Raw genomic sequence first — 13831 nt, 5'->3', positions numbered from 1 at the left:
GGGGAGGCGTGCTACCCTTGACTAGGTCTATGATCTTCGGTACTAGACCGCTTATAGTGGCGCCGATCTACACGGCCGAAAGGTGTGGTCGGCGGGTGCCACATATCCGAGCTGGTATCTCTGCGTAACGGCCTGGGGTGTTGCGTACTTTGGGCCGAGGGCAATTTATTTTAGTATGGGATGGAACCACGGGGTGACGAGGTTGCATGGGACGTTGAGTTCTCAGAATGAGCCGCAGAGGGTTGATATTATGATGTTGCGGTTGCAACTTAGAGCTAGATAGCAGCGGAGAGTTCTATATATGGTGAGTTGCTCTGGGATTTCTTGCTCTGGTGGAGTGGGGCTTTGTCGGCTTTTGTATCCGATGGGTGGGTAGTTCAACGGCTTCTTTGTAGTGATTGTGGGTTGGAAAGGTGAATGCTGCTGCGAAGGCTGCAGAGAATTGGCTGTCGATGACGTGGAGTAGACAGGATTTAGTATGGAATTTGTGGGCTGTCCGCGATGAAGGCGGAGAATAGATAGTAGAGTCATGCTGAAGTCTCCTCTCCATATGGTACTTAGGCAATTTCTCATTCTCTATAGAAAGACACCCCGGCGCGAGGTACGCTTTACTTTCTTGTGCAAAGGTAATAGCCTTCCATCCTTGTCCAGGGGCTAATATAGCTACCCATAGCTACCCACTAACACCACATCCATCAGTCGGGCGCATCGTCGAGGAGATGCCGCAGTCAAAATGGCCTTGGTATTAGAATATGAGCCTTGGAAAACTTGTAAATGTCTACCGGCATATCAAGCATTGCCGGCACTCGACAAAGCATATCACTTAGCACTATACCCTGGGGAATACTTCCGAGTTCATAGCAGGCAATAGCCTCATCAGCGAGGGTGTCCAATACGAAGGAGCTTTGATTGTTGCGTAGTTCAATCCCGGTTGGGTTGGCTGGAGCCGTTCTCTAGTGTCTGTTATTTCATGATTTTTGCTCAATATTGGCGATAAGTGGGGAGAACTTGAAAGTTGGAGACGCTTGGATATAGACCGTCTCACATGAACCCATTACTTACCGGCTTTATCGTTAGGAAGTTCAATCGTTGAAACTGAACATATAAGTATACCTACTATGCATCAAGATAGGACTCGGAGCTATATAGTATCGCTTGACCTATTACTGTGAGTCAGGGTCTCCATACCATACGGCAAGCCAATGATATCTAAGATTTCACTGTTCGACCAAAATAGTCCGCAGGCAATCAATGCTTCGGAGGAGTTTGGTGATCCCATATTCTTATGTAATCTTAGATCTATAGCTTATTTAGTTAAGTAGTTAATCTTTACTGGAGCTAGGGCTACGGGAATATACTAATCTACAGTAGGTCTACTTGAAGGATTGAGGATAGTATGTTTTAGTATATTTTGAATTCATTTCTAGAAGTGCATAACATTCATAGATATCGTCGTACTCATCCTCATAATAAAATGAAACAAAAACTCCAAAAGCCATGGGTATATTTATGCAACCGCCCGCTGCCCAATACAAGAAAAAACATCGATGAAAGAGAGTTTAAGCAGCAATAGGCTGGCGGTGCATCTCATCAGTCCACTTCTCAGGCAGATAGCCCTGCTCCAACAGGCGAGCCATGCGCTCCCTGACATGCTTTCCGGCAATCACGGCCTTGAACTGCTGCACCAATTCAGGAGTAACACATTGCTTGAGAGGCTCAACCACGGCATCGCGGTTGGGGTGGCCAAACCAGGCAATAGCGTATCTGGAAGGGACAACGTCGGCGGTACCATTGGCAGTTTGGCGAGTCTCAGCCGGGGGCTGGACGACACGGTGCTCAGTGGATTTTAATTGACCGTTGAACCAGCGAGAGAGGAGATCACCAACATTGACAATGGCATGGCCGCGCATAGGGGGCGCATCAACCCATTCACCTGCCTTGTCCTTAACTTGCAGACCGCCGTTGCTGTCGTTGAAGAGCAGGGTCAGGGTGCCGAAGTCAGTGTGTGGGGCGGATCGGACACGCTTTTGGAAGCTCTCCACCGAGGTCTCGGGGTAGTGTAGCAGGGCGCTGTAGCTGTCCTTGGCCTTGACGGAGGGGATGAGGGCTTCGCTGTCCAGACCAACCTTCTCTGACAGTGCGCGCAGCAGCACAAGGTGCATCTTGTAGCACTCCTCGTAGAAGGTTGTGAAATCCTGGCGGAACTCGGGCCAGTTGGTTGGCCACTGGTTGGGACGGGTCTCGTCCTTGTCATTGCCTAGACCGAAGGCCTCCTTCTGGTCAGCCCTCTCGGGGTTCTTGGCTGTGCGGGCAGGAGCAAACCAGCCGCGGAAAGCTTGCTTCTCGCCGCCCTCGATGGCGAGCTTCTGTTCCTCTGGGAGGGCGAAGAACTTGTGGAGGTGAGAGAAGAGCGTCTCGATGAACTCAGGAGGGAAGCTGAAGCCCTTTAGGTAGATGAAGCCGACATCCCGGAAGGATTCAAAGAGCTTGTTCTTCTCTTCGGTTGCAATCGCAAGGTTGGGGGAGACGATGCGGGAGAAGTCGATGACGGGAAAGATAGGGGAAGACATTGTGGAAGGGTCGGTTGATGTTACTTTGGACGGTGATAGAGGTAGTGAATGTTATAGTTTGTATTCTTGTTGTTTTTGGAGTCTCTTAGTTTTGATTCTGATTCTGATTGTGATGCTATTGCTGTTGATGATAATTACATACCTCGAGACATCGAGTAGGCTTATATCCAAACTTGAAGTTGTACGTGAAGTCCATTTTGCTCCTATTTTCCATCAAACTCCTTGCTCCGTGAAGTTTCAAACGGACGTCCGATGTGTTACCCATATCCTCCGGCTTTTGGATGAGGTTGATGGTCAGGGCACAGGGACAACCACTCCGCGCCGATCAGGTGATTTCCGAGCCCTGAAAGTAAGGTAGAGACCATGCTGATTAACCTCTCCTTAGCTTTGTTCTGACACTGTGGCTAGAGACGCTCGGGGCGCAGCGTTGTCCTGTCATGTCCAATTTCGTCCGACCTGGGGTTTAGGGAACAATTGTCCGAAGGGCTGGCCGTTAAACAAAGCTAGTGACCAAGAATTACTTGCACCCTGAGCGTTTAGGGAATAGTTTGGCATACACCCTGATCGGTGGACATCTAGTGGCGTGATCTTCAGTGCTAGCTGAGTAAATTCGATCTGATCGCTCGAAAGAATGGAGATAATGGTATGCCACCCACCACCGCAAGGCATTTCAACGAAGATGGGCTTGCCAAAGCAGCTATTGGAGGTCCTCAATCGATTCTCCGGAACCACATATTGGTACTACACAAGAGAGGATAGACTTCTCATAGGGGTCCATCTACCATGATCGTGCCTTGTTTTGGTTAACAGTACACGTGGTATAGTAGAGCCCACGCATCTCCGAGGGCACAGAACCCCACACAAACCACCTCCTCCGATGCCCTGTCGGCGCAGATTCGCTCAACGGTAGTAAGCGGCCACGAGGGCTGAATAGTGGATCGATAACTTAAAATGTTTTTTTTGGCTCGGGAGTCGCTTGTCCTCCGGGCCAAGACATCTATCCAAAGCCGGCCGAACATAACACATAACACGTAACACATTCAATCTTTGTCTTAACTCTAACGTCTAATCAAGGCCGAATGTACTAGAACATCTAAACTGCGTAAATCAATTCCGGATTCTCACGATCTGTCAAGTCTTTGAACTCGGACCTTTCCGGTTTCTCGTATCCTGGTGCAAACCGTACCCTTTGCTTTTCGGCGTTCCGTTTACAATATATGTATCTGATCACCAGCAAATCAAGCAAGCATGCTCCCCAGCAGCAGCAGATGCCAATCTCCGCCGGAACATAACGTGGGGCATCGCCTGGCTGGAAGGTTTGAGGTCCTGTGTCTACGTTAGTGTGTTCTTACGCACGGCCTTCTTCTTGTCTAATGTAAGGAATCCTCACCTATGATATTCCCCACGCAATAGGCAACCATATAAATCGCTGCTACAGTGGTCTTCTTAGTTGCACCAGCTACATTAGTTGAAATGAAGGACAGCAGCGCGATAAATGCAGTCGGACTGGCTTGTGTGAGATAGTAAGCAGCGAGCCGGCCCGGGCTGTTACTCAACGGCAACGCGGCCAGGAGAATGGCACCAAGAAGGCCAATGATCATGCCCACGAAGCTGACATAGATGCGCTGTTGAAGGCGGTCGCTGAAAATTCCGTTCAGTATTACAACAATGATCTGAAAAGCCCCGCCAGGCGTGGCGTACAGCAAACTCTGCTGCGAAGTATACCCGGAGTTGCGGATAATCTGGGAGAAGAATGTAGTGATACCCCCGAAGGGGATGTTCACGGCAATTCCGAAGAAGGCAAACGCCCACGTTATAGGGTCTGTCAGTGCTTCCTTCAACTGGTACAATTTAAACTGTTTGTTTCCGATTCCCTGTTGGTTCCCGCGGATGCGTTGTACGGCTAGGACCCGGTCCTCTGGGCTGAGGAATCGACTGTTCCACTGGTTATCAGGGATGTAGTATAGGAATACCACGCCGACGGCTACGGTGAAGAGACCAAAGGACAAGAATAGAATGCGCCATGGCACTATGGACGCTCCGTGTTGCTCCACGCCGCGGGTTATTCCGTATGCAATTAGGCCCCCGACGACGTTGGCGACGCCGTTAAAGCTGAACCAGATGCCGATTCGAGCACTCTGCTCATGCTTTGTATACCACTGCGAGGTTATGAACGTGAACCCCGGTGTGACTACTGCTTCAAAGACTCCGAGGAAAAACCGGACGGCGGCAGCGCCGGCAAAGTTGTTTACGGCAGCGAAGCATGTAAGCGTCACTCCCCAGAGGATAATATTGAATGATGAATATTTTGCCAATGGGTACCGTTGCATCAGGTAGCTACTAGGGTATTCGACAATAAGGTAGCCTATCGCGATAAGTCAGGGAGCCAGCCGACGCCTTGGCTCGGACTTACCGAAGTAGAATATGCTCCCAAGCCACTGGTACTCATTATCCTTGAGATTGAGGTCTGTCTGCAGACCCATCACGCTAGCATATGACAGCGTAGTCTCTATCCACAGTAAGCATCAGCATATAGATGTATCTACCCAGACAGGCAGGGGGGGGGGGGGAAAGGAATGGGCCAATCATACTGTCCACGAAGTTGAGGCCATAGATCAAACATAGTAACTAGGAATACGAAGGATGGAACCTAAGTAACAAGCCACAAATCGAAATTTGCATGGGATAGACGCACCGGTAACATGTTCCTATCAATAATCTTTAACAAGCGGACGTTTGTCGTATCATCTATATCTCGCTCGTTAAGGTCCCGCCCGTCCTCGAACGCGCGCATCGCCTCATCTTCATCCGAGGTAAGTTTTGGTCGAACCACTATCTCTTCCATGTTGTCGTGAATTTGGTAACGAGGAGCTTTCAAAAAACTCAATTATATGAGCATACACAATACGAGAAGATCAAAGGAGAAACGACACATCAGCTTGTCTCATTTCCGAGGTTCAGAAGGAACCCAGAGGAATTTAACAGACGGCGCAGAGCGTGGGGTTCATTCGGACATTCTTGGAGCGTTGTATAGCCTTCGTTGGCAGTCATGAATGAGATTTCACTTTCACCCATGGTAGTCTCGTCAATCTTGCTGGCGAGGATATTGAGACCTAAGTTCGGGATGGACATCCTTGTTTGTCTCCATAATAATTCCTGGATTTTATTGGATCTCTCTTTGGGCGTCATATTTTAGTTCATGCGCCGGCGTGGAGTGGCTTTCGCGGAATTGGAAAATGGGTCCAGAGAGGTGACTGGTATGGAGACGTGGTCGCAAAGACCTAGCTTGGGCATTTGTCGCTAAAAAGATCATCATCTAATATTGTCTAACGGCGTAGTGCATAATTATTTCCAAGCAAAAAAAAAAAAAAAAAAGCCAACATGTGAAGTTCCATTCAATTATAAATCTAGTGAAACCCTAAAAAATTCTACGCTCTAAAACTAGAATAACCCTCACTTGACGATCTAAAGCCCAAGGTTCCTTTTGTCTTCCCAACGCCGCACAAAATCCACAAACTGCCGAACTAAAGTCAAGGCCTGAGCGTTGGATAAGCGAGGGTCGCATAAACTGCGATAGTTCAAGCTTAAACTATTCTCGGCGTTCGTACTCATATCGTCGATACACTCCGACACATATTCTCCGGTTTGTTCGAGATGTAACCCTCCCATCAGAGATTGATTCTCCCGGTGTATTTGGTAGGTCCGAGTAGCCTCTAATAGCATACGGCCTACATGCCGTGTTTTCAGACCGGTCGCTGTAATCTGTGTATTTCCGTGGCAGGGGTCGCACATCCAGACGGGGGTGTGTCCGGCCTTCTGCACAGCTCTGATGAGAGGTGGGAGAACCGTGGCAACCTGGTCAACGCCGAGCCGCGTGATAATCGTAACTCGACCAAGATTCTCAGGAAGATGCGGCTCCGGGCAGATGGTATCCAGAAGCGCGACCAGTGTTGAACTGTCCGTAGTAGGTCCAATTTTTACCCCGACGGGGTTACGTAGGCCGCGGATATACTCAACATGGGCCCCGTCCAGCTGCCGCGTGCGTTCACCGATCCAAATGAAACTAGCCGACGTGTTGTAGCTATCGCGCGTCATAGCGCTCTCATAGGGGAGGTGGATTGCCTCATGCGATGTGAAAATAGTCCCAGTTGGGGTTTCTAGTGGTGCAACATCTGTCTCTTCTGGGGTCAACGGTAAGGATGACGGCGTGGGAAGCCATCCGGGACCCGTAACCGTGGGTGTGCTTTGGATGTCCTTGATCATCTCCAGCGTCGTCCGAGAATAGAAGTCTCCCAGTAGCAGACGATATGGATCGGGGCGTCTCTCGCTCAGACTCGGCCCATTGACACTGTGTCCGCGGAAAGCATGTGTTTTCGACCCGTCTTCCAACGTATCCCATGGAGAGGACCGGGGCTTCGCGTATTGCCCAGCAATCCGTCCTACCGTTACAATGGGCAGTCCCAGCCCCTGGGCAAGTAGATGCGATTGTTCCTGTAGAAGCTTAATTTTCTGTTGGATAACATGCAGGCGGACATCGTCGAAGCTCTCTGCGCAGTCACCGCCTTGAATAATGAACGCTTTGCCTCGTGCTGCGGCGGCGAAGTTGTTACGGGCAATCTCGATTTTCATCGGGTTGACAAGAGCGGGCAAGGTGGATATCGTCCTGATGACTTGTTCCAAAGCTTTCGGGTCATCGTACTCCACTGCCTGAGCCATAACAGGCTTCATAGCCCAGGACTGAGGGGTCCAGGCACCTTGTGAGCAATTTGTCATGGTAATGCGAAGGACGGAGACGTCGACGTAAAGATGAATCTGTCACGGTCGGATGGTCCCACAATTGACATCTGGAGGTCTACCAGAAACTAACAATATGGGTCGCCTATTGATAACTATTATGAGAGCTCTATATATTCCCTTTGTCCGCATGCAATCAGCGAGGAAGGGAACCGTGTGGTCCCCGAAGGGCCTTATATAAACATCAGTTACCATACAGACAGCTATACTGACGGAGTTGAATGGCATCTCCTCTCCCATTATAGGGCTTGCCATTGTCTCGTGTATGGCGGCTTGGTGCTCAGAACAACCCATCTCCGAGTGTCAACTGGACCACCTCCGCTGCAACAAGTAAATGCCTGCTCCAGGGAAGTGATGTGAATGGCTAGGAAGGTATAATTTGCTGTGAAGAGAGCAACATTTTTCCCCGACCAGTCAACATAGTTCCGACGACGTTAATCATTTGTTATGTAATATGGATCCTTCGAATCCTTCAGCAGCAGGGTCCCTATCCCATTCGTTTGCTCGCTTTATAGTTCCTGCACCAGTCGCCGCTGTCCCACTAGGGTATGCGTGGCTTCCCCCTTGCTCCGGGGCCAACCTTTATGCCTATGGCCTGCCGAAAGACAAAGTTAGACTCCACGCCGTCTGATGGGGGCGATGCAAGATGCAGTCAGATGCAGAAACGCATCCGAAGTCCGGCCCCTAACATTCGCCAGAATTAAGATTCTAGAGTGTTTACGCGATTACCCTATGGGGCAGCCAGTAGGTACCTCAAGCCATAGATCTATGTCTTGCAAGCATCTGCAGAATGCGCCACATCTATGCTTCGAGATGCCCTGATTTCGTGACCAAGGCTGATAACCCAGTTGACCAGGCTGTCACGAGATTTCTGGAATAGTTATCCAGACTATTAGGTTCCCGCCAAACCCATCCCTCGTGTGAATAATCCTTGTCCTACGGGGAAACGAATATACAGAAAGAAGCTTACCTCTTTTTCAGGATATTGTAGTGCAAAAGCCAAGATACAATTTTGCCCCGCCGATTCGGTAAACCTGCGCTAGCTTCGCCAACAGTTGGAGTAGGGAAGGGGTACTTTTATTATACTTATTATTATTATTAGTATTTATAGCCTTGAGTCATGTTTGTTTGTAAGTCCGGCGCCTAGTCAGGATCTGAGGCCTGATTCGTCCTAGATGCTATGGCGAGTCCAGCCACAGCATCGCTAGGCCAACCATATGGCCGCGTGCTTACCAGATAAGCAGGGGTTAGATAATTGATTCTTCTTCGCTTTTCTGTGGCCTGGACTTTTGTCATCCAGGTTGTGTGGCTATGGTAGAAAACCTGGACCGTATACTTTCAGATGGATATTAAGTTTCTCGATCCTCAAGGTCCTGATGGATTGGTCGTGATACTATCAGACTCGTATCTTCCAGGGCAGCGTTCAATGATCCACACACAGTAGAGTATGTTTGAGCCGCCATGGCACCTGCCTTCGTCGGATAGATCACTTGTATTCCCATTGGCTCTATATACCAGTCAGGTGTTGATCCTCCAGGAGAAGGCGTGAGGTGGACCGGAGCATCATGGTCTCATGCGCACACGCCGAGTAAGATTCACTCTTGAGCCACCGAGAGACTCACGAATAAAACCATCAGATATGTCGCAGGAGGTATCATCAGGATTGCTTGCGTTGCAGTTGGGGACAGTTGAATATCTACGTTGAGCCCCTGAGCAATTTGCGACCTTGTTTACCAGGAAGTGAACATCGACCGTTAGCGATCAGCGCCTGTTTCTAGATATGCACATCTATGCTCTCTCGGCCCAAGTCGAGACTCGTGAATATTGCGGAGCCCGGTATTGCGCACTGGAAAAGCCATGGAACAAGAAAACGAGTGCGTTGTTCGCTATGACATGAGGGGAAACACAGAACACGTGCACCGCAAGCCCTCAAGGAGACCCAAAGAGAAGAGGAACCATCTTATCGCAGCTCAATGGACTGCCGATCGTTTCCACGTTCACGAAGCGTTAATATCGTTTAATTCCTCGACGGATGTGGGTTTCTCCCCTACAGTCCCACCTTGTGCGCGGTGATGTGATTCGATCCTTCGTGGCTATTCCCTAGCCGTGGTTGAGGCTCGCAAGGCTCCCTTCTCTACTGGATTGGCTCGTGCGCGTTTGATGGGATCATGAGAAATTGCCCAACGTGGTCACCAGGGATGGTCGGCATCACGCGAAATTGCCGTGGACTATCTCAGCAATAACTATTTCCGGAAAGCATTGCCGATCTTTATTGGCCATGTGCATATAAAGTGGGTTAATGATGCACAGGACGCTTTGGTTGCTTACCCAATATATTATGATGATGATGAGGATGGTTGTCAAGAATAAGCAATTAGTCCACCAGGTCGCTCCGAGCTTCTCATCTGTAGAAGAGAAACGGGACTTTTCACGATTAGGGGGGGTCTTGAGTCTTGGCTCTCCAAGCTGAGGTGTACTGGCAAAGGTCGTTGGCCCCTCCTTTTAATGTTTCACGCATTTTGCAGACCTCCACCGACTAGTTTGAGATGGCAAAAGGGTGAAAAAATAAAAAAAAAAAAAAAAAAAAAAAAAAAAAAAAAAAAAAAGGAAAAGAAAAGAAAAGAAAAGAAAAGAAAACAGAAAGAAAGAAAGAAGAAGAAGATGCGAAATTATTTCCGCCAAAGGCACAGGATTCGGGCCGGGGCCATGCAGCCCTCTTTTGCGCTAACTTTGACAGATTTGATCTCACAGACCTGCAATTATATGTTGGGTCGACAGAGGCAAATTAAGAATGATAATGGCAATGCGATTATGCGAGCAGATACCACAACCCTCGTATCTTCTGGATCTGGCTGCCCAAGACATTCTCGACCGGACCTTTTGAACAGAGGATTGAAGACCATTAGCATTGTCTGGCCCAATTGTCTGAGGTGTGGGATGCTATTTTTCTTTAGAGGAGAGGGGGGATCCACTTGAATTGTCCCACTTAATTTCTCCAGTGTTACCTGTTTTATTTAGGTCTTAGGGTTCCATCCGCCGCGGGCTGGATCAACGGATCATTCCGCGTTAACTCCCACGAATGATCGCTCGCCGATGGTCCTCCCGCACTGATCCCGTTCCAAATGTATCGATTGCCTCGGAAAGACGGTTGAAAGCGTATTGTACGCATCGCACCAGTTGCCTATTAGGAGGGAGTTAGCCAGCCCCCTTTGGTTGGCTCGGATCTCAGCTTCCAAGCCCCAACCCCGAAGGAACAATCCAATCTAATTTCCGTCCACTGGGACACATAAACCACAAAGGAAACGAAAACAAAGAGTTCCTTTTCCCAGGAATCCATAAAAGAGAGCAAACGGAGATCGGAGATGGCAGTTTCGGGAGATAGATGAAGTATGGGGAAGATATCATCCCTTCGCTACTCCCAAAATCAGCCCATCGAGCTAGGATATTTTGAAGGTAGGAGCCGCCTCCCGGTCTTGTCGTCGGAATAGATAACACCGTCGACCTTTGCTCCATTATTGTCCTTTCGCCCCAGGCGCTAATGGCTGTGCACTTAGAAAAGGTCAGCGAGAGAATTAGCCAACGAATTACGGGTCCATTCGCTCTTCCAACCCCTGCCTCCCCCCCCCCCTCTCTCTCCGTATCCGTTGGTCTTGGGTCTTCTACTACCGTTGTCTAGACTGATGCGACACTGGTTCAACATGTACAGGGATGTGACAGTTGGTGTGTAACCTCGCTTATTGAACCTAGTTCAACTGTCAGATTGGTTATGGAATGATGCAGTAGAAGAAGTGGAAGGGCGATAAAATAAAATAAAAAAAAATTAAATAAACAAAAAACAAAAAAAAAAAAAAAAATAAAAAATAAAAAAAACAAAATTAGACAATATAAAATAGTTAAAATAGCACCTAGCCGGTTGTGCGGGAGGACGCTGGAATTTAAAAAAAAAAAAAAAAAAATTAAAAAAAAAAAAAAAAGAAAGAAAGAAAGAAAAAAAAGCAAACCTTCCCACAATCATAACCTTCTTTTCTTTTTCTTTCCTCCCCCTCCAATACGACAGGGTATATTTAAAGTCATCGACAATCGAGATCTGCCATTCTGCACCGTAGAGGATTTGAGCCAAGCTAAGAGATTGTCGGTTAGTGAGCATCAGCCGCGCATATCAAAACGCCCCCAGGAAGGTCAAGAGGGGCACCTGAAAGTCTAAACAAAATAAATAAATGAAAAAAGAAGCAAGAAAATTAATAATGGTTTAATAGATGACAGACGCAGATTCGTAAGACGACAGCAAAGAGGGAAACCGTCTCAGCGCATGGTCCGTCTGACAGATCGTCTTGTTCATGCAGAAAATAATATTATTCAACGCCTAGCGGATGGTCAGACCGATAAAAGGATTGGAATCCCAAACCAGGTTTGGCGTCAAACAAAGGGGAAAAGAAATAAATTCAAATCAAATCGAATAATTAAAAAAAGAAAAAGAAACAAAAAAAAAATGCCAATGAATCTGACCTGACTTGGTCTCTCTCTCTCTCTCTCTCCTCACGGTAGGATTCCGGATTATCTCCTACTTATCCTCGTGTCCCCTCGCGTTTTTCTATTATACTTCCTTTGTTCTCTTCTTTTTCCCTTTTTCTGTTCTTCCTTTGGCCTATCTTGATAGTCTTTTTTTTTTTTTTTTACCTTTTTCAACGGTACATATCGTTCCCAAACGGTTCGGAATTTACTGGCATAGCCCTATTCTTCCCACGGTGGTTGTGCTTTGGGGGTACATGTACAGTACTGCCGGTCATTGAACGGAATCCTCAATGTTAGCCGTGTAGAGAGTCGGAACCTTTGAGAACTCAGTTCAAACCCAGTGGAGAAAGAAAAAGAAAAAAGAAAAGAAGAATGTCAGCCATGTCCATAGCAGAAGGCCCAGCAACTTTATCTCCCGCGCTTCAGTTGGCAGATAATGGGGCGCTGCAGTCCGGAGATTTTAGATGCGGCATTTGCAATAAAACCTACAGCCGACGTACGCAGCCCTTGAAGAAAAAAAAAAAAAACATACTCCGTGTAGAAAAGACATGGATGACCGAGGTGCCGTTCATACTAACGGAACATATAGGAGACCTGCGCGACCGACACCGACGCCGATGCATCAAGACCGCGGGCCAAGAACGACTGTCCAAGCGCAAATCGTGTGAAACATGCGCGCAGAAGAAGCTGCGCTGTTCGATGACTCGACCCGCATGTACCCGCTGCGTGCAGATGGGTACTCCATGTCATTACCCCCCGTCATCTCTCCCTCCTCGGATCGCTGATACCCAAGACACCCCTCCTCCTACCATCTCCTCTGGATCCGTCCAGTCAAGCTACTCCCCCAACGCCCTGGCCGGGAATATGGTGTCTGACACCAATTCCTCGGCCATGGCCTTGGATGACGCCCCCAATTCGGGTCCAATGGACAATCGCCCGCTTGCTGCGACCGGCCAGCAATCCAATAACAACGCCAATCATTTTGATCCGATGTCCACGTCCGCATGGAATCCATTCGGGGCCGCGAATATGGACTCCATGGTGCGGGCCCTCGACGGGTCTTTATTCACCCCCGGCGGTTCCCTCCCCTGGGGTGATGACTTTACGCCGCTGACGGACCCCATGTCGGTGGGAAGTACCTTCACCGGAACCCTGGAAGAGTCCCCCAACCCAGCCTCGTCATACTTCTTGCCCCTTCATGAAATCTCCAAGCCCGTGGGAACGTTAGAGGCTCCACCGCCAGGCGCATTGGCGACAGATGCCTACAATACCTCGTCCCCGTACAATGGAACGGTTCCGTCGCTTTCATCCACCTCCTCGGACAGCCATTATCGCGAGACTCCGACTCGTCCGGAGGATAACGAGCAAACAAACTTGACTCTCCGTGGTGACAGCTCCCCTCGGTTGACCCTGGGCTACCATTTCATGCCGAAGATTGGCTCGCTCGCTATGCAAGATTATGAGAACACCTACCGCGACCTGTTCGCGGTGTTCCGCGAATACCCCGGAATGATTTTAGACCGGGATTTCTGGTCACCCTTCATCCATCACCGTCTGTATCGTTGCTCGATGGGTGGTATGGCCCCACCCATGGGAATCGCCCTAGCATGTGTGTCGGCACATGCTAGTTCGGTTGAGTCGAGTTATGGCTTTGTAGATCGGATGATTAATGAGGAGCGGGAGAAGCTCGTTCGCGACTTCCATACCCAGATCGACACGCCGGAGACTTGTCTTGCCGCGGTCCACGCCGTTTGTCTGTACCAAATCCTTGGCCTCTTCGGGGACAATTTCCTGCCTGCGGCCATTGTCCGGCCGCAGATCCCCAAAGAGACCAACGATCGACGACGCGAGGAAACCGAGCGGGCGGCCGAGTTGCACAGTTCCTTCTTGCTCAAGGTGAGTTAGCACTATGCATATATATATATGTATATATATATATATATTGTTTCTTTCTT

At 48.9% G+C, this 13831-nt stretch overlaps 5 protein-coding genes across 5 annotated transcripts; 1 reads left to right on the top strand and 4 right to left on the bottom strand.

The window, feature by feature from the left end:
• Positions 1 to 37: 37 nt before the first annotated feature.
• Positions 38 to 606, bottom strand: BDW43DRAFT_136339 (uncharacterized protein). Its single transcript, XM_032038265.1, has one exon. The coding sequence runs from the start codon at positions 571 to 573 to the stop codon at positions 223 to 225; it is 351 nt and encodes a 116-aa protein (XP_031898246.1). The 5' UTR covers positions 574 to 606; the 3' UTR covers positions 38 to 222.
• A 953-nt stretch (positions 607 to 1559) lies between these two features.
• On the bottom strand, positions 1560 to 2570 carry BDW43DRAFT_320725 (isopenicillin N synthase family dioxygenase; the record flags this gene model as incomplete). The annotated part of the gene is made up of 1 exon (XM_032049151.1): positions 1560 to 2570. One exon carries the CDS (start codon positions 2568 to 2570, stop codon positions 1560 to 1562), a length of 1011 nt encoding a protein of 336 aa, XP_031898245.1.
• Positions 2571 to 3663: 1093 nt separating this feature from the next.
• BDW43DRAFT_320723 (allantoate permease family MFS transporter) lies at positions 3664 to 5777 on the bottom strand (the record flags this gene model as incomplete). The annotated part of the gene is made up of 5 exons (XM_032049150.1): positions 5266 to 5777; positions 5162 to 5198; positions 4984 to 5079; positions 3961 to 4935; positions 3664 to 3896 (listed from the first exon to the last, which is right to left on the bottom strand). The coding sequence occupies exons 1-5, from the start codon at positions 5413 to 5415 to the stop codon at positions 3664 to 3666; spliced, it is 1491 nt and encodes a 496-aa protein (XP_031898244.1). The 5' UTR covers positions 5416 to 5777.
• A 258-nt stretch (positions 5778 to 6035) lies between these two features.
• Positions 6036 to 7597, bottom strand: BDW43DRAFT_320721 (class II DAHP synthetase family protein; the record flags this gene model as incomplete). Its single annotated transcript, XM_032049149.1, has 1 exon — positions 6036 to 7597. The coding sequence occupies exon 1, from the start codon at positions 7341 to 7343 to the stop codon at positions 6036 to 6038; it is 1308 nt and encodes a 435-aa protein (XP_031898243.1). The 5' UTR covers positions 7344 to 7597.
• Positions 7598 to 12061: 4464 nt separating this feature from the next.
• On the top strand, positions 12062 to 13831 carry BDW43DRAFT_136282 (Zn(II)2Cys6 transcription factor domain-containing protein). The gene is made up of 2 exons (XM_032038264.1): positions 12062 to 12372; positions 12466 to 13831. The coding sequence occupies exons 1-2, from the start codon at positions 12249 to 12251 to the stop codon at positions 13779 to 13781; spliced, it is 1440 nt and encodes a 479-aa protein (XP_031898242.1). The 5' UTR covers positions 12062 to 12248; the 3' UTR covers positions 13782 to 13831.

This window comes from Aspergillus alliaceus (genome assembly GCF_009176365.1).
Source record: "Aspergillus alliaceus strain CBS 536.65 unplaced genomic scaffold BDW43scaffold_34, whole genome shotgun sequence".
Taxonomy (NCBI): domain Eukaryota; kingdom Fungi; phylum Ascomycota; class Eurotiomycetes; order Eurotiales; family Aspergillaceae; genus Aspergillus; species Aspergillus alliaceus.
Note: the sequence above shows the minus strand (reverse complement) of the source record. Positions and strands in the feature narration are given on the sequence as shown.